This window comes from Diorhabda sublineata, chromosome 2 (genome assembly GCF_026230105.1).
Source record: "Diorhabda sublineata isolate icDioSubl1.1 chromosome 2, icDioSubl1.1, whole genome shotgun sequence".
Taxonomy (NCBI): Eukaryota; Metazoa; Arthropoda; class Insecta; order Coleoptera; family Chrysomelidae; genus Diorhabda; species Diorhabda sublineata.
In genome coordinates, this window is record NC_079475.1 from 40,384,957 (window position 1) to 40,412,706 (window position 27,750).

Consider the following 27,750-nt stretch of genomic DNA (forward strand, 5'->3'; position numbering starts at 1 on the left):
ACGAAGGCTCTGTTACCCCGAATTCCCTCTCCTAAATCCGATCCTGAATCACGAAGAGTCTTACACGATGCAATGCACTGAACAAAAATAAAGTCTCGTTGGATAATTGGGGATTAAAATCCAAAAAAGTTATTAATGGCGATTTTTAGAGGAATAAAACGCTACAATTGAATGTATAAACCTCATTTATTTTGAGTTCGAATGATTAAGTACAGCAACGTGTATTTTGTAATTAAAGTTTTTCTCAAATTAAAAATTAGATTTAAACGTCTAACTGTCATTTGTAACAAGTAAAAGTGAGTAAGTATGCCGTTGAGATTTTCATGAAATAGCTTTCATATCACTCGATTAGGAAGTAACGTTTGTGAGAACGATTTATTTACTAGGATATACTAAAAAGAAAGTTGCGTGAGTGTTCACATAGGTAGCTACACAAACGAACTTAATATTTTATAGAAACTAGAAAAAAATTTGAGGTTAACAAGAGTGATCAATACAAATACTATTTAAAGGTATGATTCGGTATTACCGAATATTGTTAATATTATATTTAATTTTATGCACAAATAATTGAAAATTAATATCAAACCAATAAATTAAATTACTAGTTGAAAGTTATTAAAATGATACCTACTCGTAGTTTATGCAGAAAAATTCCTTAATTTTGTGAGGTTATGAGCACAGAATACAGTCTCTATTGGTGGTATTGTTTTGTTTACAACATCATTGTACTTTGCTTATTGAAATATTCGCGTTATTGAGCTGATTTCAGCCGTGGTGTTTTATTTTTAAAACTGATACTAAAAAAATAGGGAAGCAATGTCTGAGAGTCAGTAATGTCTTTTAGAACACTGTTAGACAGTGTCAGGATGTCTCCACACCTTTGTAATTCATAATTATCATTAATTTACTGCATAAATAGAAAAATTATCATCAAAAAAGTTTAGTTTAATGTTAATTAAGTTTCAAACTTAAATTTTCACAAATTGAATATTTAAAATGACCTCCGCTGACCTCTACACAGCGAAACAATGTTTTTGAGAAAAAATTCTTAGACAACACTCTACGCGGATGTATCGACTGATTTTTTTTTGTTTGAGAAACTGGTTTGTTTTCTGGCCATAGTATTTCGGAGGGAACTCAAAGCAAAAAGTAAGTAAATAAGAGTGCAGTTACGAGGGAGGTTCAACAAGTTGTTTCGATTAGATGATGCCATAGTCGAGATCAGTCGGAAGGTTTTTGAGCTTTGAGCTCAAAACCATTGAATATGTGAATTAGGGGATGTTCTCCACAAAAGGAAGGTGACGGGGAACATCTGAGGTCATTTTACATCAGTAAAAAGCAATCGCTTGGTTTGTTAGACCATACATATAAATCAAAAATTTAACAGGTGAATGAATAATGACAGATAATTGACCTAAATTATTCTGCAACAACTGTACTTAAAATGTAATAAGATCTTGAATAATAACCGTTTGTCGATTCATAAAATAATGAGAGTATTACAAACGAAGCGAAGGTAATCTTGTCAACCGAAACGACTTTCATTTTCTAAATTACTCGATGTTAAATCATCATTGTTTTGCCGTTTTAGAGCGTTTAATTCAACAGGTTCACTCAAAATATAAATAAAAAGGCAGATCACAACACATATCGTTACATAATTGAACCGGTTGTAGGTAATTAAATCTATAAACTTGATAGAAAGCTACTGAAAGAGAATTGAATTTATATTCCAATATACAAATAAAAATATATCTTACACCTTTTGATATATTAATGCTTCTATATGTTTTTGATTTTAGGTCTCTTTTGATTTAAAATTAGTTTATTTTCATAATTTTGTAAAGACAGATGAAGTTTGACATTTGGATTTCTTTTAAATATGATATACGTCAAATTTTCATCTTTTTTCAAATAATTGTGAAATAAACTAATTTTAAATCGAATCACACTTAAAATCGAGAATATCGAGAAACATAAATTTGACGTTTCTTTAATTTCTTATTTCTTAGACCTTTTGATGTATTATTGTTTCTAAATGTTTTTGATTTTAGGTGTCTTTTGATTTAAAATTAGTTTATTTTCATAATTTTCTAAAGACAGTTGAAGTTTGACATTTCGACTTCTTTTAAATATGATTTACGTCAAATTTTCATCTGTCTTCAAATAATTGTGAAATAAACTAATTTTAAATGGAATCAGACTTAAAATCAAGAACATTGCGAAACATAAATTTGACGTTTCTTTAATTTCTTATTTCTCAGACCTTTCGATGTATTATTGCTTCTAAATGTTTTTGATTTTAGGTGTCTTTTGATTTAAAATTAGTTTATTTTCATAATTTTCTAAAGACAGATGAAGTTTGACATTTCGACTTCTTTTAAATATGATATACGTCAAATTTTCATCTGTCTTCAAATAATTGTGAAATAAACTAATTTTAAATGGAATCAGACTTAAAATCAAGAACATTGAGAAACATAAATTTGACGTTTCTTTAATTTCTTATTTCTCAGACCTTTCGATGTATTATTGCTTCTAAATGTTTTTGATTTTAGGTCTCTTTGGATTTAAAATCAGTTTATTTCATAATTTTCTAAAGACAGATGAAGTTTGACATTTCGACTTCTTTTAAATATGATATACGTCAAATTTTCATCTGTCTTCAAATAATTGTGAAATAAACTAATTTTAAATGGAATCAGACTTAAAATCAAGAACATTGAGAAACATAAATTTGACGTTTCTTTAATTTCTTATTTCTCAGACCTTTTGATGTATTATTGTTTCTAAATGTTTTTGATTTTAGGTGTCTTTTGATTTAAAATTAGTTTATTTTCATAATTTTCTAAAGACAGTTGAAGTTTGACATTTCGACTTCTTTTAAATATGATATACGTCAAATTTTCATCTGTCTTCAAATAATTGTGAAATAAACTAATTTTAAATGGAATCAGACTTAAAATCAAGAACATTGAGAAACATAAATTTGACGTTTCTTTAATTTCTTATTTCTCAGACCTTTCGATGTATTATTGTTTCTAAATGTTTTTGATTTTAGGTGTCTTTTGATTTAAAATTAGTTTATTTTCATAATTTTCTAAAGACAGTTGAAGTTTGACATTTCGACTTCTTTTAAATATGATTTACGTCAAATTTTCATCTGTCTTCAAATAATTGTGAAATAAACTAATTTTAAATGGAATCAGACTTAAAATCAAGAACATTGAGAAACATAAATTTGACGTTTCTTTAATTTCTTATTTCTCAGACCTTTCGATGTATTATTGTTTCTAAATGTTTTTGATTTTAGGTGTCTTTTGATTTAAAATTAGTTTATTTTCATAATTTTCTAAAGACAGTTGAAGTTTGACATTTCGACTTCTTTTAAATATGATTTACGTCAAATTTTCATCTGTCTTCAAATAATTGTGAAATAAACTAATTTTAAATGGAATCAGACTTAAAATCAAGAACATTGCGAAACATAAATTTGACGTTTCTTTAATTTCTTATTTCTCAGACCTTTCGATGTATTATTGCTTCTAAATGTTTTTGATTTTAGGTGTCTTTTGATTTAAAATTAGTTTATTTTCATAATTTTCTAAAGACAGATGAAGTTTGACATTTCGACTTCTTTTAAATATGATATACGTCAAATTTTCATCTGTCTTCAAATAATTGTGAAATAAACTAATTTTAAATGGAATCAGACTTAAAATCAAGAACATTGAGAAACATAAATTTGACGTTTCTTTAATTTCTTATTTCTCAGACCTTTCGATGTATTATTGCTTCTAAATGTTTTTGATTTTAGGTCTCTTTGGATTTAAAATCAGTTTATTTCATAATTTTCTAAAGACAGATGAAGTTTGACATTTCGACTTCTTTTAAATATGATATACGTCAAATTTTCATCTGTCTTCAAATAATTGTGAAATAAACTAATTTTAAATGGAATCAGACTTAAAATCAAGAACATTGAGAAACATAAATTTGACGTTTCTTTAATTTCTTATTTCTCAGACCTTTTGATGTATTATTGTTTCTAAATGTTTTTGATTTTAGGTGTCTTTTGATTTAAAATTAGTTTATTTTCATAATTTTCTAAAGACAGTTGAAGTTTGACATTTCGACTTCTTTTAAATATGATATACGTCAAATTTTCATCTGTCTTCAAATAATTGTGAAATAAACTAATTTTAAATGGAATCAGACTTAAAATCAAGAACATTGAGAAACATAAATTTGACGTTTCTTTAATTTCTTATTTCTCAGACCTTTTGATGTATTATTGTTTCTAAATGTTTTTGATTTTAGGTGTCTTTTGATTTAAAATTAGTTTATTTTCATAATTTTCTAAAGACAGTTGAAGTTTGACATTTCGACTTCTTTTAAATATGATTTACGTCAAATTTTCATCTGTCTTCAAATAATTGTGAAATAAACTAATTTTAAATGGAATCAGACTTAAAATCAAGAACATTGCGAAACATAAATTTGACGTTTCTTTAATTTCTTATTTCTCAGACCTTTCGATGTATTATTGCTTCTAAATGTTTTTGATTTTAGGTGTCTTTTGATTTAAAATTAGTTTATTTTCATAATTTTCTAAAGACAGATGAAGTTTGACATTTCGACTTCTTTTAAATATGATATACGTCAAATTTTCATCTGTCTTCAAATAATTGTGAAATAAACTAATTTTAAATGGAATCAGACTTAAAATCAAGAACATTGAGAAACATAAATTTGACGTTTCTTTAATTTCTTATTTCTCAGACCTTTCGATGTATTATTGCTTCTAAATGTTTTTGATTTTAGGTGTCTTTTGATTTAAAATTAGTTTATTTTCATAATTTTCTAAAGACAGATGAAGTTTGACATTTCGACTTCTTTTAAATATGATATACGTCAAATTTTCATCTGTCTTCAAATAATTGTGAAATAAACTAATTTTAAATGGAATCAGACTTAAAATCAAGAACATTGAGAAACATAAATTTGACGTTTCTTTAATTTCTTATTTCTCAGACCTTTCGATGTATTATTGCTTCTAAATGTTTTTGATTTTAGGTCTCTTTGGATTTAAAATCAGTTTATTTCATAATTTTCTAAAGACAGATGAAGTTTGACATTTCGACTTCTTTTAAATATGATATACGTCAAATTTTCATCTGTCTTCAAATAATTGTGAAATAAACTAATTTTAAATGGAATCAGACTTAAAATCAAGAACATTGAGAAACATAAATTTGACGTTTCTTTAATTTCTTATTTCTCAGACCTTTTGATGTATTATTGTTTCTAAATGTTTTTGATTTTAGGTGTCTTTTGATTTAAAATTAGTTTATTTTCATAATTTTCTAAAGACAGTTGAAGTTTGACATTTCGACTTCTTTTAAATATGATATACGTCAAATTTTCATCTGTCTTCAAATAATTGTGAAATAAACTAATTTTAAATGGAATCAGACTTAAAATCAAGAACATTGAGAAACATAAATTTGACGTTTCTTTAATTTCTTATTTCTCAGACCTTTCGATGTATTATTGTTTCTAAATGTTTTTGATTTTAGGTGTCTTTTGATTTAAAATTAGTTTATTTTCATAATTTTCTAAAGACAGTTGAAGTTTGACATTTCGACTTCTTTTAAATATGATTTACGTCAAATTTTCATCTGTCTTCAAATAATTGTGAAATAAACTAATTTTAAATGGAATCAGACTTAAAATCAAGAACATTGAGAAACATAAATTTGACGTTTCTTTAATTTCTTATTTCTCAGACCTTTCGATGTATTATTGTTTCTAAATGTTTTTGATTTTAGGTGTCTTTTGATTTAAAATTAGTTTATTTTCATAATTTTCTAAAGACAGTTGAAGTTTGACATTTCGACTTCTTTTAAATATGATTTACGTCAAATTTTCATCTGTCTTCAAATAATTGTGAAATAAACTAATTTTAAATGGAATCAGACTTAAAATCAAGAACATTGCGAAACATAAATTTGACGTTTCTTTAATTTCTTATTTCTCAGACCTTTCGATGTATTATTGCTTCTAAATGTTTTTGATTTTAGGTGTCTTTTGATTTAAAATTAGTTTATTTTCATAATTTTCTAAAGACAGATGAAGTTTGACATTTCGACTTCTTTTAAATATGATATACGTCAAATTTTCATCTGTCTTCAAATAATTGTGAAATAAACTAATTTTAAATGGAATCAGACTTAAAATCAAGAACATTGAGAAACATAAATTTGACGTTTCTTTAATTTCTTATTTCTCAGACCTTTCGATGTATTATTGCTTCTAAATGTTTTTGATTTTAGGTCTCTTTGGATTTAAAATCAGTTTATTTCATAATTTTCTAAAGACAGATGAAGTTTGACATTTCGACTTCTTTTAAATATGATATACGTCAAATTTTCATCTGTCTTCAAATAATTGTGAAATAAACTAATTTTAAATGGAATCAGACTTAAAATCAAGAACATTGAGAAACATAAATTTGACGTTTCTTTAATTTCTTATTTCTCAGACCTTTTGATGTATTATTGTTTCTAAATGTTTTTGATTTTAGGTGTCTTTTGATTTAAAATTAGTTTATTTTCATAATTTTCTAAAGACAGTTGAAGTTTGACATTTCGACTTCTTTTAAATATGATATACGTCAAATTTTCATCTGTCTTCAAATAATTGTGAAATAAACTAATTTTAAATGGAATCAGACTTAAAATCAAGAACATTGAGAAACATAAATTTGACGTTTCTTTAATTTCTTATTTCTCAGACCTTTCGATGTATTATTGTTTCTAAATGTTTTTGATTTTAGGTGTCTTTTGATTTAAAATTAGTTTATTTTCATAATTTTCTAAAGACAGTTGAAGTTTGACATTTCGACTTCTTTTAAATATGATTTACGTCAAATTTTCATCTGTCTTCAAATAATTGTGAAATAAACTAATTTTAAATGGAATCAGACTTAAAATCAAGAACATTGAGAAACATAAATTTGACGTTTCTTTAATTTCTTATTTCTCAGACCTTTCGATGTATTATTGTTTCTAAATGTTTTTGATTTTAGGTGTCTTTTGATTTAAAATTAGTTTATTTTCATAATTTTCTAAAGACAGTTGAAGTTTGACATTTCGACTTCTTTTAAATATGATTTACGTCAAATTTTCATCTGTCTTCAAATAATTGTGAAATAAACTAATTTTAAATGGAATCAGACTTAAAATCAAGAACATTGAGAAACATAAATTTGACGTTTCTTTAATTTCTTATTTCTCAGACCTTTCGATGTATTATTGCTTCTAAATGTTTTTGATTTTAGGTCTCTTTGGATTTAAAATCAGTTTATTTCATAATTTTCTAAAGACAGTTGAAGTTTGACATTTCGACTTCTTTTAAATATGATTTACGTCAAATTTTCATCTGTCTTCAAATAATTGTGAAATAAACTAATTTTAAATGGAATCAGACTTAAAATCAAGAACATTGCGAAACATAAATTTGACGTTTCTTTAATTTCTTATTTCTCAGACCTTTCGATGTATTATTGCTTCTAAATGTTTTTGATTTTAGGTGTCTTTTGATTTAAAATTAGTTTATTTTCATAATTTTCTAAAGACAGATGAAGTTTGACATTTCGACTTCTTTTAAATATGATATACGTCAAATTTTCATCTGTCTTCAAATAATTGTGAAATAAACTAATTTTAAATGGAATCAGACTTAAAATCAAGAACATTGAGAAACATAAATTTGACGTTTCTTTAATTTCTTATTTCTCAGACCTTTCGATGTATTATTGCTTCTAAATGTTTTTGATTTTAGGTCTCTTTGGATTTAAAATCAGTTTATTTCATAATTTTCTAAAGACAGATGAAGTTTGACATTTCGACTTCTTTTAAATATGATATACGTCAAATTTTCATCTGTCTTCAAATAATTGTGAAATAAACTAATTTTAAATGGAATCAGACTTAAAATCAAGAACATTGAGAAACATAAATTTGACGTTTCTTTAATTTCTTATTTCTCAGACCTTTTGATGTATTATTGTTTCTAAATGTTTTTGATTTTAGGTGTCTTTTGATTTAAAATTAGTTTATTTTCATAATTTTCTAAAGACAGTTGAAGTTTGACATTTCGACTTCTTTTAAATATGATTTACGTCAAATTTTCATCTGTCTTCAAATAATTGTGAAATAAACTAATTTTAAATGGAATCAGACTTAAAATCAAGAACATTGAGAAACATAAATTTGACGTTTCTTTAATTTCTTATTTCTCAGACCTTTCGATGTATTATTGTTTCTAAATGTTTTTGATTTTAGGTGTCTTTTGATTTAAAATTAGTTTATTTTCATAATTTTCTAAAGACAGTTGAAGTTTGACATTTCGACTTCTTTTAAATATGATTTACGTCAAATTTTCATCTTTTTTCAAATAATTGTGAAATAAACTAATTTTAAATCGAATCACACTTAAAATCGAGAATATCGAGAAACATAAATTTGACGTTTCTTTAATTTCTTATTTCTTAGACCTTTTGATGTATTATTGTTTCTAAATGTTTTTGATTTTAGGTGTCTTTTGATTTAAAATTAGTTTATTTTCATAATTTTCTAAAGACAGTTGAAGTTTGACATTTGGATTTCTTTTAAAGTTTGACGTTTCGACCTGTTGCTGTCTTCATCAAAATACGACTTGACATTAACAATTTCCTTTTTTATATTAATCAATAATTGATCTACATCATGAATACCGAATAAAAAATGAAATCAAAATTTGTTTTAACCTAAGAAAATTTGTACTACTCACTATATTATTAAATATTGGGGACGTACTGTATAGCGAATGCAAATTTAATTTTCATATAAAAATAGATCAATTTACTATTAATTAACGTGGGAAAATTTTAAATCTATGAAAATAACCGCGAAAATGTCGATCACAAGATTACTCGACAGCTATTTGTTATAGAGATCGAAGAATCTAGATTTTTTAGCGTCACCACTACGGTTCATAGCAGTTCATAGAAAACACAAAGCATTTGAAAAAAAAAATTATTATCCAACGTAATCTTTTAGCGCCATTCACTAAATCAGGCCAGGTACTTCTGGAACGAACCTCGTAAAAATGTCGTAAATTTATTTATAAACGAAGATGACTAATGCAAATTTTATTTTTTAATATTAATTTTTCCTTTTTTGTAAATTGTACCGCAAATCGGTTCAATTGCCGTTATTTAGAGGCGTAACGTGGGCAATGTTAAATCACCGAGACATCTTAGATTCCGTACGATAAATTTATTGTACCAGTCAAGCTTCGAAACCATTTTTACGTTAACGATGACGACATATTTAGTAACTTTCAAAGTCAATAAATTTACATATATAATAGACAGGGAAATTAAGTCTAGAAAGTTGGTAACACTGCACGATATTGTGAAACAACTACTTGTCATTGTTTGTTTACATTTAGCTTTATTTGTTTGATTTTGTATTCGTTTTCTTTTAACTATTCGCCAACGGTAAAACATTCGTGCCAGTAACGAAAAAAACATGCGATTTTCACTAACTGAGTAGCCGTTTTTTTTTTTTAAATCGTGACCTAATGTTTTTACTCAGTGTATTTTACAGATTGTAGTTAAACGTTTTCAAAAACTTTCGGCAGAGTCTTTTATCAAAATCAAGTTATTCAGTAGAAAACTTCTGGAACTCCATGCTACTGTATGTACTTTGAAAAGTGCTTCATAATATTCAATACAAAAATATACTCAAACTCGGTAATACATTCGATCAATCGATGAGCATTTCTTGCAGCTTTTTTGATTCAACTGCTTCGATATTTTCCAAAGCGTGCAGCATATCTATCAAGTGTTGATTCTGGGACATAACGCTCGAAGGGAAATTATAGCGGGGACAGACAAGCCCTTTTTGGGACGCGAAACCTTTCTGTGGTATCAGCTATCAGAACAATGGACTGGAAAAGAAGGTAGATAGGAGCAAAACCAATTATTGGGACAACCTACAGGGGCAGAGACCCCGGGAAAAGACAGAAAACAGCGACAGTCAAGTGGGATTATCAGAAATATCTTCTGATAAAATATATCGGGGGAATCACCTGTGGAAAGCCTTTGGTTTGCGACGACATAATTCACTAAATTGTCCTTTTTGGGACGCGAAACTTTTCTGTGGTATCAGCTAGAGAACAATGGACTGGAAAAGAAGGTAGATAGGAGCAAAACCAATTATTGGGACAAGCTACAGGGGCTGAGTCAGACAAAGAATCTCCTGGGAAACTATAACCGGAATAGATCTGCTGAATGTATCAACCTAAGTATGAACAATCTATCGGGGCCTCAACAAACACCCGAAGACACTAGACCTAGCAGACTTTGTGGCATTTTCTCGAAGTGTGGAACTCCAAACCACTACACGTATGAAATTGAAGACGAAGATCTCTGTCGAAAAAATTTCGACAAACTTTTTCGTTAGACAAACAATGTTAGCCGTTGTTTTTGGTATGGACGCTATCCCAACAAACATTTCATGTATGGAAGGAAAAGGAGCCGCCATTTTTGTTTGTCTTAGAATGTTCCAATTCCTAGATCGAAGATTGTTTGTCAGTGACTCCCCCTACCAAGTGTTTGGCTTGTTTCAGTGTATTTCGAAGTGGTTTTCCGGCGTAATTTTTGGACATAAACATTTCTTTATTGAAAATATTCAGTGGAGAAGTGTGTGCGTGGTTTTTCCGCAAAATGAGTAAAGATTTTTTACAAAAGTAAACCTTTATTGTGGGACCCTAATAATGATGATTATAACAACAAAATCGAAAGAAGAGATGCATCAGATGACATTGCAAAAGATTTAGGTGTAAATAATTAAAGATTGAAGCTTTTCTAATGCAAATTAGACGAGAGAAAAAGCTACTAGCAACAAATTGTAAGTCCGGGATGGGGGTCTCGATGGGGATTAACTTATTTTAATTTTTTGACAAATCAACACCCCGGGAAACGTTTTCCAGCGTTGTATCAGTCCAATTGGAAAATAGCGACAGTCAATTGGGATTATCAGAAACATCTTCTGATAAAATATATCGGGGGAATCACCTGTGGAAAGCCTTTGGTTTGCGACGACATAATTCACTAAATTGCCCTTTTTGGGACGCGAAACCTTTCTGTGGTATCAGCTATCAGAACAATGGACTGGAAAAGAAGGTAGATAGGAGCAAAACCAATTATTGGGACAACCTACAGGGGCAGAGACCCCGGGAAACGACAGAAAACAGCGACAGTCAAGTGGGATTATCAGAAACATCTTCTGATAAAATATATCGGGGGAATCACCTGTGGAAAGCCTTTGGTTTACAATTCACTAAATTCTTAATGTTTTTTTTTGAAATTTTGGGGTTTGTAGAAGCCCTTTGGGGTCCGAAATGTAGTAAATCGGAAAATTCGTAGAAACCAATTTTTATAGAAATCGTTATTTGTTCGTCGTAAACAAATATTGGCGAAATTTCTTAGTTACGAACATTGTTTAAACTTTAAACGAAAAGGCGTGTATCACATACCGAACTCAAGTATGTTAAATTACATTAAAACGAAAGTGAAGAAATTAGACGCTTTCACTAATATCAACTGTCCGATATTATTACATCACGTTAAGTTTATGCCGAATAATGCAATTTTAGATCTAAACCAGCACACCTGCTTCGATGTTTATGGAATTCGATTAAAATTCTTTCGAAATTAGACAAGTTAAACTAATCAGATCAGATGCAATACGTGAAAGATCTTACACTTCACGTATTCAATTATTGATTCCAAATACACGATTTGTGGCTTCCGTTCCAAAAGAACTGCGCCGTCTTGGCAGCCTAGAATGAATCAAACCAATTTCTGCATCGACCGGAACAAATGGTAGTCAGAAGGGGCAAGGCTGGACTATAAGACGGATGAGGTAAAACTTCCCATCCACTGTTTTCCAATTAGCAACTTGGAGCCGGTGGAAAATTATTGCCTCGTGCTTGATCGCATATTCCGGGCGTTTTTCGGCTACTACTCTCTTCAAACGGATTAATTGTGTCCGGTAGCGTTCTTTATTGATAGTTTCAGCAGTTTATAATACAGCACACCCTTCTGATTCCACCAAATAGAGTGCATTACCTTCGCGACATGCATATCCGGTTTTGCCGTTAATTTGGCTGGTTGGCAGGACTTCACATATGATTTTTTACACTTGAGGTTGTCGTAATGGATCCATTTTTCATCACCAGTAACAATCCGATGCAAAAATCGCTTCCTTTTGTGGCGTTCCACGACACGCGAAACCGCCTTTCGACGTCTATCGGCTTGAGTTCATGTGGAACCCAATTTCCTTTCTTTTCATTGATGAAATGGCTGCTTGAGTGACACCCAAAGATTCTGTGAGCTCTTCTTGTATTTGGCAACAATATTCATCCAGTAATGCTTCCAGTTCTTCATCTTCAAACTTTTAACGGACGTTCCAAGCCAAAATCACTATTTTTAAATCGTGCAAACCAAACTTCCACCAAAATACGATGACATTTTGAAGCATTTTTCTTCATATTAGAGTTATGAAGAAGAACTCCCCGTGAAAACTCTTTTTCGACATATTTGAGCGAAAAAAAAAGACAGTAGCTTTCCAACGCAAGTTTTCGTAATATTGGAACGTAGTAATATCATACAAGTCACGCCATCTTTTATCAAACCGTACGAATTAAGTTAAAGACCTAAAAAATTAATTTATTCCTATTCAAGTAACAACTTTTAGGATGAAAACGTATTTCTTTGAGTCCAGAATCTTCCAAAATCATTTTTTTAATATTATTTTGAGGTTATGATCATTGATTTTAATATTTTCGAAATCGTTTATGGATTATTTGAATTCTAAACTTGATAATCGTCGAAATACGTTTTTTGTGAGTTGTTTCGGTTCTATTATATCTCACGTAAAATCCCACTGTTTTTATACTTGAATTATTAACATACAAAAACATTGATGTAAATGTAAATGTCCGCCCATCTGTGAGTTAGTTGAATTTCTAATGGAGCGTGATGATTTACCTGCCATTAAATTACGATGAGACACGCTATAATCGTTACAATTGATTGATAGCAAACAGAATTAGAAGTCCCATCGCTTAGTACGGCAATAAGAAAATACTAAAAAAGTCCATCTATTTTAATAGCGGCAATTTCAAATTTATTTTCATCTCCAACTAACTGAACCCGGCGCACTTCGTACTGTCTCGATCGGTAAACGAAATACCTACACTTTTGTATAAAATAAACTTGAAACAAACAAAAGGAAACTGTATTTTTTGTTGTTTTGTGTAATAATCTAAGGTGACGGTTTTCCGACTGGGAAACTTCAAGTTGATTCCACAAACTTCCTTACGATTTATTTATTGTTATCACAAATGCCAGACGTACCTCAAATTGTAAACGTTTAAAATCGAAGGATTTATCGTTGGAATCATCGTTATACGACATCCTGTCCTTTGTATTTTCCCTTTATGATTGTTACCTCAATGATTGGGAACATAATACAATCCGAGGGGGCTAAATCTAGCGAATACGGTGCGTGAGACAACAATTCAAACTTTAATTCATAAAATTTTGACCATTAATGTGTTATTAGTTAAATGCTGTCGTTTTTAATGGATTTCTTCGTATTTTGTTGGGCTAATTCCCAATAAAGATGACCACGTTCGCTATTGATGACTACCAACGAAATACTGGACAACGTGGCGTCTCCAAACTAGAAACAAATGCCGTAACTACCGCCATCTCTAGCTCAAATCAGATATTCTCTTATATGGCTAAATTTTCGAAAAAAAAACATCCTCCGCTCTCTAAATACTGAGACTTTCGTCTATTGTAGTTTCTCCTTTCTGATTTATTTCCATTTGATCAGAAACGAATCATTATTTCAAAATTTGTTTCACCAATAAATACACGACTTTTCAAAACTTCATGTGTCACTAAATTTGACATTTGTTATTATTATGTCATAGCTTTAAATCTAGTAACTTTTCTAGTGATTTCTAGTTGGTTCAGGTTTCCTAAAATGGTTCTTCCAGTTTAAAAACAGGGAATAGCAAACAACGAAAAAAAACAATGACAATACATTGTGTGTCGAGGCTCTGTACCATAATTTATCATCTTGATTATCAGACGTACCTCAAATTGTAAACGTTTAAAATCGAAGGATTTATCGTTGGAATCATCGTTATAAGACATCCTGTCCTTGGTATTTTCCCTTTATGATTGTTACCTCAATAATTTGGAACATAATACAATCCGAGGGGGCTAAATCTGGCGAATACGGTGCGTGAGACAGCAATTCAAACTTCAATTCATAAAATTTTGGCCATTAATAACAGATGTTTTTTTCCACGTTCACTATTGATGACTTCCAACGAAATACTGGACAACGTGGCGTCTCCAAACTAGAAACAAATGCCGTAACTACCGCCATCTCTAGCTCAAATCAGATATTCTCTTATATGGCTAAATTTTCGAAAAAAAAACATCCTCCGCTCTCTAAATACTGAGACTTTCGTCTATTGTAGTTTCTCCTTTCTGATTTATTTCCATTTGATCAGAAACGAATCATTATTTCAAAATTTGTTTCACCAATAAATACACGACTTTTCAAAACTTCATGTGTCACTAAATTTGACATTTGTTATTATTATGTCATAGCTTTAAATCTAGTAACTTTTTTAGTGATTTCTAGTTGGTTCAGGTTTCCTAAAATGGTTCTTCCAGTTTAAAAACAGGGAATAGCAAACAACGAAAAAAAACAATGACAATACATTGTGTGTCGAGGCTCTGTACCATAATTTATCATCTTGATTATCAGACGTACCTCAAATTGTAAACGTTTAAAATCGAAGGATTTATCGTTGGAATCATCGTTATAAGACATCCTGTCCTTGGTATTTTCCCTTTATGATTGTTACCTCAATAATTTGGAACATAATACAATCCGAGGGGGCTAAATCTGGCGAATACGGTGCGTGAGACAGCAATTCAAACTTCAATTCATAAAATTTTGGCCATTAATAACAGATGTTTTTTTCCACGTTCACTATTGATGACTTCCAACGAAATACTGGACAACGTGGCGTCTCCAAACTAGAAACAAATGCCGTAACTACCGCCATCTCTAGCTCAAATCAGATACTATTCTCTTATATGGCTAAATTTTCGAAAAAAAAACATTCTCCGCTCTCTAAATACTGAGACTTTCGTCTATTGTAGTTTCTCCTTTCTGATTTATTTCCATTTGATCAGAAACGAATCATTATTTCAAAATTTGTTTCCCCAATAAATACACGACTTTTCAAAACTTCATGTGTCACTAAATTTGACATTTGTTATTATTATGTCATAGCTTTAAATCTAGTAACTTTTCTAGTGATTTCTAGTTGGTTCAGGTTTCCTAAAATGGTTCTTCCAGTTTAAAAACGAGAAAAAACAATAACAATACATTATCTTGATTGACGGTGATTTTCGGACAACCAACAATATCATCTACAAATAGTCCTTCGGATTAAGGTTAGAGATTACATTTGAAAAATAATTATGATTACCTAGGGAAGAAATGTTGGGTTAGAAAAGACAATCCTCGTTATAAATCTATACCTATAGATAATCTTCTTCCAGTTCTTCATCTTCTACCTCACAAACAACGAAAATAAAGTTTATTCGCCAATTTTCAAATAGTTTTCTCGTGAAAACTTGCAGCAAAACTTGTGTTTTCCCTGTTTTATCTAGCCAGGGATTTACCCAACAACTGGGTGCTCCGTTCTGTCTATTAGGCTCCAAAAGCAAGACAATATCAGATATTATCTACTGATGATAAAATTTGAGGTTAGAAAATTTGTTTACATTTCTTTTATTTATTAATTAGTGCCAGCTACGATGCAAACAGGCTCATATGATTTGGAAATTAAATAAATAAAAAAACCGTCGTAATGTAACGTTTAATTACTTGGTAATAATCATACTGTCGCCTAGCAAATGAAGGATGAAACAATTAAAACGTTATTAGAATTGAAACTGTGTCGGTGATTCAAGTAGTGTCGAAATCGGGTAGTTAGCTAACGGTATTAACAACATATAAGACATAAAAGAACGTGGTTGGCGGCACCACAACACCACACTATACTTTTATCGCGTTTACGTTACAGTTTTTTGTACTATGTGACAAAAACGATGAAAGAATGTGGTTTCTCAAGACAGTACAGTGTAGAAATTTGCAATCTTATATCTATACTGAACGTCCGAAAAATTCGAAAGTTTTAGTGGTATTTTCGTATCAAGATTTATTTATTATTTATATAAAATTGTTAAATAGCAATATTATAAATTGCAAAACAAGTTATAATGTGTATTTTACTTACATATTTATATAGAATGGCATTTTTTATAAAGTATTTGTCTGCCTTATTCAAGAGAGGCTCCATACTGTCTTATATTCTTTAGCTTTTTCAGTTTTTACATGTTTTTCACTCACATTCTTTCAAAATCAACCCCCACCTCATCTAACAATCCCGAATTTGATCTTTCTTATACAGGATGTCCCACGACGAGTTAAAACTATCTGTACATGACAAAATACTGATAGTGAAATCATGAAAATTCCTACGTTTGGGTTTTCGGATACGATCTTTTTAACTAAAATATTTTCAAAGATGGCCGACTTCCGGTTCTACCGGAAGTCGACAGTAACTTTGTTATTTCAAATAAAACACCCTATATATTAATACATTTTTGAAATTAACTTAATATTTTAGTATACTTTTATCTAAAAACTTTTTTCGAAAAATGTATGCTTTTCGAGTTATTAATTATTTTGAAAAAAATTTAAGAGGTTGCAGACTCTTATAAATTATTTTTTTACGAGAATACCCTCAAAGATATGGAAATAGTTTCTGTTCAGTTCTTTTCAGCAAGGTCGGACGTATTTGAATCTATTTTGAAAAATTTTTGATTTTATACAGGATGTGTATAAAAAGTGTTCAAAGTTTAACTTCATAAATATCAAATTTCTTAATTTTTTTAAATAGAACCACCCGGTTTTTTCTATTTTAACGCATTGAGAGGTAAAAAATAAGGCACATTCATAAATACTTTCCTATACCTAAACCTTACCGTTATCCAGATATCGAATGTTTGTTAAGGTTAAAGTTTGAACACTTTTTATACTCACCCTGTATAAAATGAAAAATTTTTCAACGTAGACTCAAATAAGTCTGACCTTGCTGAAACCAACCGAACACAAACCATTTTCATATCTTTAAGGGTATAATCGTAAAAAAATAATTTATAAGGGTCTGCAACCTCTTAAATTTTTTACAAAAAAATTAATATCTCAAAAAGTATGCATTTTACAAAAAAAGTTTTCAGACAAAAGTATACTAAAATTTTAAGTTAATTTCAAAAATGTATTTATATATAGGGTGTTTTATTTGAAATAACACAGTTACAGTCGACTTCCGGTAGAACCGGAAGTCGACCATCTTTGAAAATATTTTAGTTAAAAAGATCGTATCCGAAAACCCAAACGTAGAAATTTTCATGATTTTACCATAAGTATTTTGTCATATAGAGATAGTTTTAACTCGTCGTATGACACCCTGTTTATGTCCTTGCCATCTTACTCTTTATTTTTAATATTTACCACATCACCAACTCCAACACTTCTTCTATTTGTTCTTCTTTTATTAATTTTTGCATTTCTTTCCATTCCCAGCATTATTTCGTGGTCTCTGTAGCATAAGTTATAGTGGGACTTATTTTGCTCCTAGTATTTCAAAATCTATTTCCATTTTTATTATTTCATTCTTTATTCGTCACTTGTATCTTCCCTTTTACTTCTTCTGCTCACGTATTCGAATTTTTTCATTTCAAACCCACTTCTTCCAATTTACACGTTGTTTCTTCTTTCTTCTTGCCCATCTGATAAAACCCTGCCTGGTCAACCGGTTCGCCAGCCAATTGGCCGCAGCTATTCCCTATTTTATATGTTGTAATTGCACAAAGACATGCTGTGTGAAACCGGCTGCGATTCCACCAATCAGGAATCAACAGAATTGCCAACTTAAATTCAAATCAGTCCTAGTTTAAAAACAGGCCGAATTCTCTGGACTATAAGTTTAAATAGTTTCTTATATTGATATTAATTTGAATATTATGTTGAAGGAAATGATAAAAACTGTGTCGCGCGCATAGGAAAGAAAGCTAAACGTTACTCAAGTCCGTTAAATATTAATAATTATTGCACACTTATATGTCAGCGGTTCCGTCATTATTTTATCATGTTATGGGGTTTACATAACGACAAGGACGTGCATACTCGACAGGCCGATGGCGAACAGAGTTTTTAGAACCTTGCCGTGTTGTCTAATCGTCAGAATAGTAAAGGAATGTAGGAAAACGTGAAATTATATAACATACGGCTAACAAAAATGAAATTAATCAGCTACATTACATTATCGGTGAATAAAAATATTAGATTGTTGTTGAAATGTGGTCTCAAATGGTCTAAACACATTTCTTATTGTTTAATAAAGGAAAATCGTATGTATTGAAAGGACTAACCGGTCCTATAAAGAGGACAAACAACTTCATTGAACCAGTCTGTTATTTATCAAACACCGATCGTTTGATTTCAATTTTCGACCTTTATAAAATATTTATGTTTCTAAATAAATTATCCTTGAACGCAACTAGTCCTTGGAATATAGAGAGAAGTTTTAACTTTAAAGAATTTAAAAACCAGAAGTACAATTACTATAAGAAAGATGAGACAAAAGGAGAATACAAAGAAAGCAAGAAATAAGACCGAGTCAACGAACTGGGAGTAAAAAAGACATCTAAGAATGGAAATAGATTAAAAAGAAGATGAGAAACACCGTTAAAAATGAAGGAGATGACAGAGAAAGCAAGAAATAAGACAAATCAAGGAACTGGGAGTAAACAAGACATCTAAGAATGGAAATAGATTAAAAAGAAGACGGGAAACACTGTTAAAAATGAAGGAGAAGACAAAGAAAGCAAGAAATAAGACAAATCAAGGAACTGGGAGTAAACAAGACATCTAAGAAAGAAAATAGATTAAAAAGATGAGAAACACTGTTAAAAATGAAAGAGAAGACAAAGAAGGCAAGAAATAAGACAAATCAAGGAACTGGGAGTAAAAAAGACATCTAAGAATGGAAATAGATTAAAAAGAAGACGGGAAACACTGTTAAAAATGAAGGAGAAGACAAAGAAAGCAAGAAATAAGACAAATCAAGGAACTGGGAGTAAAAAAGACATCTAAGAATGGAAATAGATTAAAAAGAAGATGAGAAACACCGTTAAAAATGAAGGAGAAGACAAAGAAAGCAAGAAATAAGACAAATCAAGGAACTGGGAGTAAACAAGACATCTAAGAATAGATATAGATTAACAAGAAGACGGGAAAAACCGTTAAAAATGAAAGAGAAGACAAAGAAAGCAATAAATAAGATCGAGTCAACGAACTGGGAGTAAAAAAGACATCTAACAATGGAAATAGATTAACAAGAAGATGAGAAACACCGTTAAAAATGAAGGAGAAGACAAAGAAAGCAAGAAATAAGACAAATCAAGGAACTGGGAGTAAACAAGACATCTAAGAAAGAAAATAGATTAAAAAGAAGATGAGAAACACTGTTAAAAATGAAAGAGAAGACAAAGAAAGCAAGAAATAAGACAAATCAAGGAACTGGGAGTAAAAAAGACATCTAAGAATGGAAATAGATTAAAAAGAAGATGAGAAACACTGTTAAAAATGAAAGAGAAGACAAAGAAAGCAAGAAATAAGACAAATCAAGGAACTGGGAGTAAACAAGACATCTAAGAAAGAAAATAGATTAAAAAGAAGACGGGAAACACTGTTAAAAATGAAGGAGAAAACAAAGAAAGCAAGAAATAAGACAAATCAAGGAACTGGGAGTAAAAAAGACATCTAAGAATGGAAATAGATTAAAAAGAAGACGGGAAACACTGTTAAAAAAGGAAGGAGAAAACAAAGAAAGCAAGAAATAAGACAAATCAAGGAACTGGGAGTAAACAAGACATCTAAGAATGGAAATAGATTAAAAAGAAGACGGGAAACACTGTTAAAAATGAAGGAGAAAACAAAGAAAGCAAGAAATAAGACAAATCAAGGAACTGGGAGTAAACAAGACATCTAAGAATGGAAATAGATTAAAAAGAAGACGGGAAACACCGTTAAAAATGAAGGAGATGACAGAGAAAGCAAGAAGTAAGACAAATCAAGGAACTGGGAGTAAACAAGACATCTAAGAATGGAAATAGATTAAAAAGATGAGAAACACTGTTAAAAATGAAAGAGAAGACAAAGAAGGCAAGAAATAAGACAAATCAAGGAACTGGGAGTAAAAAAGACATCTAAGAATGGAAATAGATTAAAAAGAAGACGGGAAACACTGTTAAAAATGAAGGAGATGACAGAGAAAGCAAGAAGTAAGACAAATCAAGCATCTGGGAGTACACAAAACACCTAAGAATGGAAATAGATTAAAAAGAATACGGGAAACACCGTTAAAGATAAAGTAATAAGCTACAGGTCGCGTTAAAGTTATATTTTTTAAGAATACTGTGAAACTTCAAAAATATCCTTCAGGACGCGTACGAAACAGCAGTTTGCAAATCTACTGTTCGGTAGATCAGCTACAGAATCCAAGTTTACTATGTTCCAATAATATTTTGGGTAAGTATTTATTTTGAAGAGCGCACTGATCGCAAACAATATGTTGTATATTAGATTTGTAATAGTTTCCTGTTAATGCGAGGTAATGCACACGATAAAACTGAATTGTTCACGATCATCAGCTCAAAAATGATCTGAAGCCGATTTAGAGTGTTTTGGCTATGGAACTTCGTTAGTAAAATGGCAGATTTTGTGATATGTGAAACTATTTGAAACTATGGAGTCGAATTAACCAAGATCGTCGTGTAAGCAGCTCCTTGCCCTACCAAGGTATTTAATGGACAGCTGGGGTAAAAACTTGCAATTCAAACGGAGAAATATCCACGAAAATTACCGGAGATAAGATCGAAGACACGCACAGATAGTCCAGACCTTGCACCGTCTGAAATTTATTAGGACTAACATCAACCAATAAAGAATCGACTTTAGAACTTTCAAATATTACATTTGATCTATTTTTTTTTATTTTTTCAGTATCAGTATCAATCAAATAATTGAAAAAATTCCAAATTCTAAACCATCAACTTTGATTAGTGTGTTTTTCGTTGATCATTTATCTTCTTCTGTACTTTCAAAAGTCATATACCCAACTGTCACTTTTTCGATTGTTATAGGTTATGAATATTTCGTTATTGATTGTTTATATCACCGTTTGTCACTTTGACAGTTATTTCTACACGAAAATATAAAACACCAAAATAGTATTAAAGAATTTTGAAAGGTTGGATATACCTAGATGACTTTATTCGTAAAAATTCATGTTCAATGAAATTTATACCGTTTATTTTCCTTTTAATCTTCCAACAGAATAAAACTGATGATTTGAATTGTAGTAAGGCTTGTGTAACATGAAGGTAAGCACCACCACCAACTCAATAAAACCTTAATTTTTAGGGATATTTTATGAAAAATAGTTTTTTTTTTAAATTTACTTCGATGAATGTTGCGTAAATGTACTTCTTATATTCACTATAGATAAAAATATTTCATATCAACTTTACCAAGAAACTAAAAGCATTAACAGATAATTAAATTAATGAAAAAATAAAACAGAAGATGTGGAAATCTACGAAACGGAAAAGCAAAAACTAAACAGTAAAACGAAATCTCGAATCTCAAGGAAGTAGACCAAAAACTTTACAAAATGGAGTCAAATTATAATTAGTACATTCAGTATAAAAGGCACTAAGTTGATTTAGACGACAAAAAAGCCTTTAAGATCGTTTTTCTCAATAAAACAACTAAGACAAACTCTTCAGAGCTAGATTTGAACGTCGTAAAGAGAAATCAACAAAAAATAACTGCCAGAAATGAAAATCTAGAATCAAATAACTGAAGAAGTTGGTAATTATTTAGTTTAGGTCACACACGCCCGATTTCCTTGAAATTTTAGTATGTTATACAGTTTTTTATGCTGAAAAAGAAGATGTATATATATATTGGGCACGCAAAACATTCCTTCACATATTTTTCATGGTTTATAGTTGACCAACTTCAATTATAATCAGTTACGACTAAAGTAATGACACAAATCAATATCTAACAATAATCATTTATTTACTCGTACAAATATTAGATTTTATTTTTCCATAACGAGGTATGTTATCACGAATAGTAACTCAATATTTTGAGTACGAGCCTAACCTAACCTAACCTAACCTAACCTAACCTATCCTAACTTAACCTAACCTAACTTAACCTATCTTAATTTTCAACTTGGAAAAAGTATGTGAAGGAATAATTTCCGTGACCAACATATATACATCTTCTTTTTCAGCATAAAAAACTGTATAACATACTAAAATTTCAAGGAAATCGGGCGTGTGTGAACCAAACTAAATAATTACCAAGAAGTTTTTGTATACGATGTAGTTTGGATAGAGGAGGGATTGTAGGAGAATAGAATCATAAAAAGATGTAATGGAAGAAGGAGGAGAGAGAATCAGCGTTACTAATAGTAAATCAAAATATAAAAACTAAAAATTTTGTGGATAATTCATGTGGAAGCAAAAAAACCCCGAAGTAGAAAAAAATGATAATAAAAAAAATACGGAATGAAAATTTGAAGACGTGACGATATTTTTTTAAAAAACATAGATACGAATATATCGTTTCTCAATCGATTGTGTATACAGGACGTTTACAAAAAATACAAGAAGCGAAAACGAAATGATTGTATGAAAAGGAAAAATAAAAGAAATCTTTAAATTTTTCAAAATAACATCATGGGGCATGTTAAAAAACGTGATAATAAGAAGCGAAGAGAATGTATATAAAGCACAAATATAAATAAGAATACGAAGACTAAGGAAAACACGGGTTAAAGTATCTAAATATAAAAAAAAAGGGAAAAAATTTGGGAAGGGTTAAATGTAAACCCTATATGTGATAATCCACGTGATCTGTCGTCTTTGAAGCGAAAATACAAACAGAAAGAAAAAATACAAAATTGGAATATAACATTGGGTGAAATTATACGAGGAAGAGACGAAAACGTCAACGACAAAACAGAAGATAATGATAAAAGTTTATATACCGACAATTAGGGTATAAGTACGAACTCAATTGCTAAATCAGAATAGAAAGGGAAAATGTGAGTGAGAAATTGTCTTTAGAGTGCTCTAAACTTCTCGTCGCTTTTCGAAATTACTATTTCTCGAATTTAATATCAAACAGATGGAATTTTTTGAAATTGTTATTACAGGGTTTTCCAATAAGAGGTGTTTTTTCGAATAGCCCGCTATTTCGGTAAATGTCACTTTTGAAGCTGTCATTTTTTGACGTTTGACAAGTCGAAACTACGCCATTAATGAAAATGGAACGATACACGCTTGAACGACGCGTTGAAATTATTAAAATTCACTATAAAAACGGTGAAAGTTTGGCAGAGACGGTTCGTAAAACTAAAACATTTTTGGGTCGACGCAATACAGAAATTGGTGTAAAAATTTGAGCTGTTGGGACAAGTTAGTGATGTGAAGATTAAAACCCGTGCACGTCGCTCAAGAACAACTGAGAATATTGCTGCTGTAGCCCAAAGTGTTGAAGAAAACCCAGGTTTGTCCATTCCTCGTCGTTTTTTGGAATTAACCATTCCACAAACGTCACTACACCGTATTTTGCATAAAGCTTAAGGGCTTAAGGCCTATAAAGTTCAGTTAACACAAAAACTCAAGCCTGCCGATCATCAACAACGTCGTTTCTTCGCTGATTTGTTCCTTGAAATGCATGAAAATCATCTTAACTGATGAGGCCCGTTTCCACCTTGGTGGTTACATCAAGAAACAAAATTGTCGAATCTGGAGCTAGGAAAACCCGAGAGTTATTGTTGAAAATCGTCTCCGTCCTCAACGCGTGACTGTTTGGTGCGGTTTATGTTCTGACGGTGTCATTGGACCTTACTTTTTCGAAAATGAGGCTGGAGCAACAGTTACGGTAAATGGATTGCGCTATCGAGAGATGATTAATGATTTTTTATGGCCGGAATTGGATCGTATTGGTTTGGACAACGTTTACTTTCGACAAGACGGCGCTAAGTGCCACACAAGCAACGAAACCATCGATCTTTTACGGGAAAAATCTCTCGAAGAGGTCATCACAATTGGCCACCGAGATCTTGTGATTTAACACCATGCGACTTTTTCCTTTGGGGCCAACAAAGAAAGATAAGGTCTACGCCAACAGTCCAGCATCGATTCAAGACCTCAAAGATGGAATTCGTGAGGCTATCGAGGACATAGGGCAGCCGCTTTGCAATTTGGTTACGGAAAATTTCATGAAAAGGATTCGGTCCTGTAAGCGCAGTCGTGGCGGCCATTTGGCTGATGTTGTAATAAAATAAACATCCGATCATTTAGCTCAAAAAATGGCATTTTTCCTTAAATATCAAAATAACACGTCTTATTGGAAAACCCGCTATAATGTTCTAACAGAGATCATTGTTTCGGGATTCTGCAGTTCCGAAACATTTGCCCATAATCTTTATTCTGTTATCTGAAAAGTTTACGAATTCAAGCGCAGATCAAGGTCATCGTCATTATTCTCGTTTTCCGGTTCACTGGAGCTCGTCGGTAACTTCCAAGTGGACGACGGAATCTTGCGCTATCCACTCTTCGATGTCTGAGTAGTTTGCTTACTGAAAACCGGGAATTTCTCTCACTATTTGACGTAGGGGTCCTTGGTTAGAAGCTACGATTCGCAGTCACGTTTTCCATTAAAAATACTGAAGAATTTCCTTCAAAAAGTGCTTGTAGAGATTTGTTACTAAATTTGCTGCAACGCGACTTTATTAAAAACCATATTTTGTCAATTTTATTAGTGAATTTTGATTGCTCAAAGCACAAAATCTGTTTGGTGCTACGATATTGCGTTATCGTCGTAGAAACGTGCCAGTAGATGTGCCCTGGGTAGCGCAGATCAAGGTCATCGTCATTTTTATCGTTCTCCGGTTCACTGGAGCTCGTCGGTGACCTCCAAGTGGACGACGGAATCTTGCGCTATCCACTCTTCGATGTCTGAGTAATTTGCTTACTGAAAACCGGGAATTTTTCTCACTATTTGACGTAGGGGTCCTTGGTTAGAAGCTACGACTGGTAGTCACGTTTTCCATTAAAAATACTGAAGAATCTTCTTCAAGAAGTATAGGGTGGAATTTGTTACTGTAGACTGGAGAATTTGCTGTAATAGAACAGAAATATTTGGTTACGATCTACCTTATGTACATCCTAGAGTCATTTTCTTGAAGTTTTCCATTAAATTAGGTGAAAAATCCGAACCGGCCGCGGTCCAAGGGATTAGAACGTGGCGTTTCTTCTTCGTTTGGTCGGAAACTTTCGAAACACGACCCTTTAATATTTCAAATAGAAAAACAAAAAGTATTGAAGTATATTTTTTATAGTTTCAGCTACCGTGAGAATTTGCTCCACGAAAAGCAATTAGCTAATAAAACGATGTTTAAACGTAATTCAAGAAGACATGTCGTCGTATCGGGCCCGAAGAATATACATAAAATGCACAGCGCCACTAAATCGGGAATTAAAAAAACATTTTTGAATTATGGACACGATTGTACGTTAGAAGGAATATCGGACGATTACGATATCGAATACGCCCCCGGAGATTCACTTTTGGCTCGATTTAGACGATGGTTGGTCAGAATGAGAGTCGTTTCCGAAACGAGCAAATTGTACACCCACCATTTGAGAAGTTTCGGCGCCATTTCGGCGGAAAGAAGAAGACAATTGAAGTTTTATCCTTACGCCATACACCCGTTTAGTTTAGGCAGAATCGTTTGGGCTGGAATTATGATGGTGGTTATATTGTATCAGTTCGTAATAACTTCGTTTTTGTACATTTTATTCGATTTTCGAGATCCCAATTTTTCTTTCGATCCCATTTTGAATATATTCCGGTTGTTTTTCGATTCTTTTCTAATACTGAACGTATTGATGAACTTTTTTACGGGTTTCTACGACGAACCGATGCAAAAGGTCATGTTGGATTTCCCGTCAATTTTTAAACATTATTTAAGGACCAATCTCATCCCCGACGTACTGTCTTCCTTTCCGACGTACGTCGATATTTTTTATAAAATGAATACCAAACAGATGGCCATCATTTTGTGGTTGACTATCTTCAGGTTTTTATTGATAAGGACATTTACGGCGTATTCGAAAATATTAGCCAACTATTTTCAAATTAATCATTTTAATTATATGACCGCGATGGTAATAGTGTATACGATTTTGTTTTGGCACGTGATGTGTTGCGTTATTGAATTCATAAGATCGAATATTGTCTATTACAATAGATTCGAAGCGTTCTACGATACCTCCGAAACGGGTTATCACCTCAACGACGTAGTCTGGATAAAATACATAAATTCGCTGCATCACAAATCCCTATTACTTTACAATTCGGGATACGGCAAAACAATACCGAAAACCGAATTAGAAATTATATTGATTTATTTCGTATGGTACGGATCCAGTTTGTTCTGTATATATATTTTAGCGATGATCATGGAGATTAATACCGGCAAAACGTCTTCGGCTTTGAAATACGACGCCATGGAAAGGCAGCTCAAGGAATACATGAGACACAAACAATTACCGACGCAGATGCGCGCCAGAATTTTAACTTATTACGAATTCAAATTCCAAAAGAAATATTTTAGAGAAAACGAAATTTTATCGACGATATCCGAACAACTGCGGCAAGAAATGAATATGCACGCTTGCAAAAAGTTGGTGGAGAACGTGACGTTTTTCAGAAATTTGCCTTTAAATTTATTAGTAAGAATAATTTCGTGTTTGAAAATAGAAGTGTTCCTCGTAAACGACGTTATAATAAGAGCGAATACGCCGGGCGTTAGTATGTATTTCATATCGACCGGTACCGTGGCGATATACACGAAATCCGGAAAGGAGGTTTGTCATCTCGAAGACGGCGCCCATTTCGGGGAAATAGCGTTGCTGATCAAAAATACGTTTCGGATAGCTTCCGTGGTAGCGGTGGAAGTTTCCGAAATATACAGGCTGGATCAGAAGGATTTCGTTAAGGCGATCAATCCGTATCCAGATCTGTTGGCCAATATTCAACATATAGCCGAAGAACGGATGGAAGTTACCTCGATGTTGGACGAGTATAATAAAAGAGAAATTACCAGCCAAAGAAGAGACCTTCTTTAATTAAGTATCAAATCGTATTTTATTTGAGTGTAGAAAAAAATATATTTACGTGGTAAATTAAATTGATATCAATAATTTTTTATTTTTTTTTTTTTGGTAATAAGTGTCTTTCAATAATTTGACAGCTGGGATGATACACGACGAACGGTTACGAACAATGTTACCAACTATCAAAAACTTATTTCCCTAAAGTTCCAATCAATAAACCCTGAAATATGATCGCAATTATTTGGGAATTCCCC

At 31.4% G+C, this 27,750-nt stretch overlaps 1 protein-coding gene across 1 annotated transcript; it reads left to right on the forward strand.

Moving 5' to 3' along the window:
- Positions 1-193: 193 nt before the first annotated feature.
- Positions 194-27,572, forward strand: LOC130453338 (potassium/sodium hyperpolarization-activated cyclic nucleotide-gated channel 2-like). Its single transcript, XM_056793014.1, has 2 exons — positions 194-296; positions 25,717-27,572. Exon 2 carries the CDS (start codon positions 25,769-25,771, stop codon positions 27,506-27,508), a length of 1,740 nt encoding a protein of 579 aa, XP_056648992.1. The 5' UTR covers positions 194-296; positions 25,717-25,768; the 3' UTR covers positions 27,509-27,572.
- Positions 27,573-27,750: the final 178 nt, after the last annotated feature.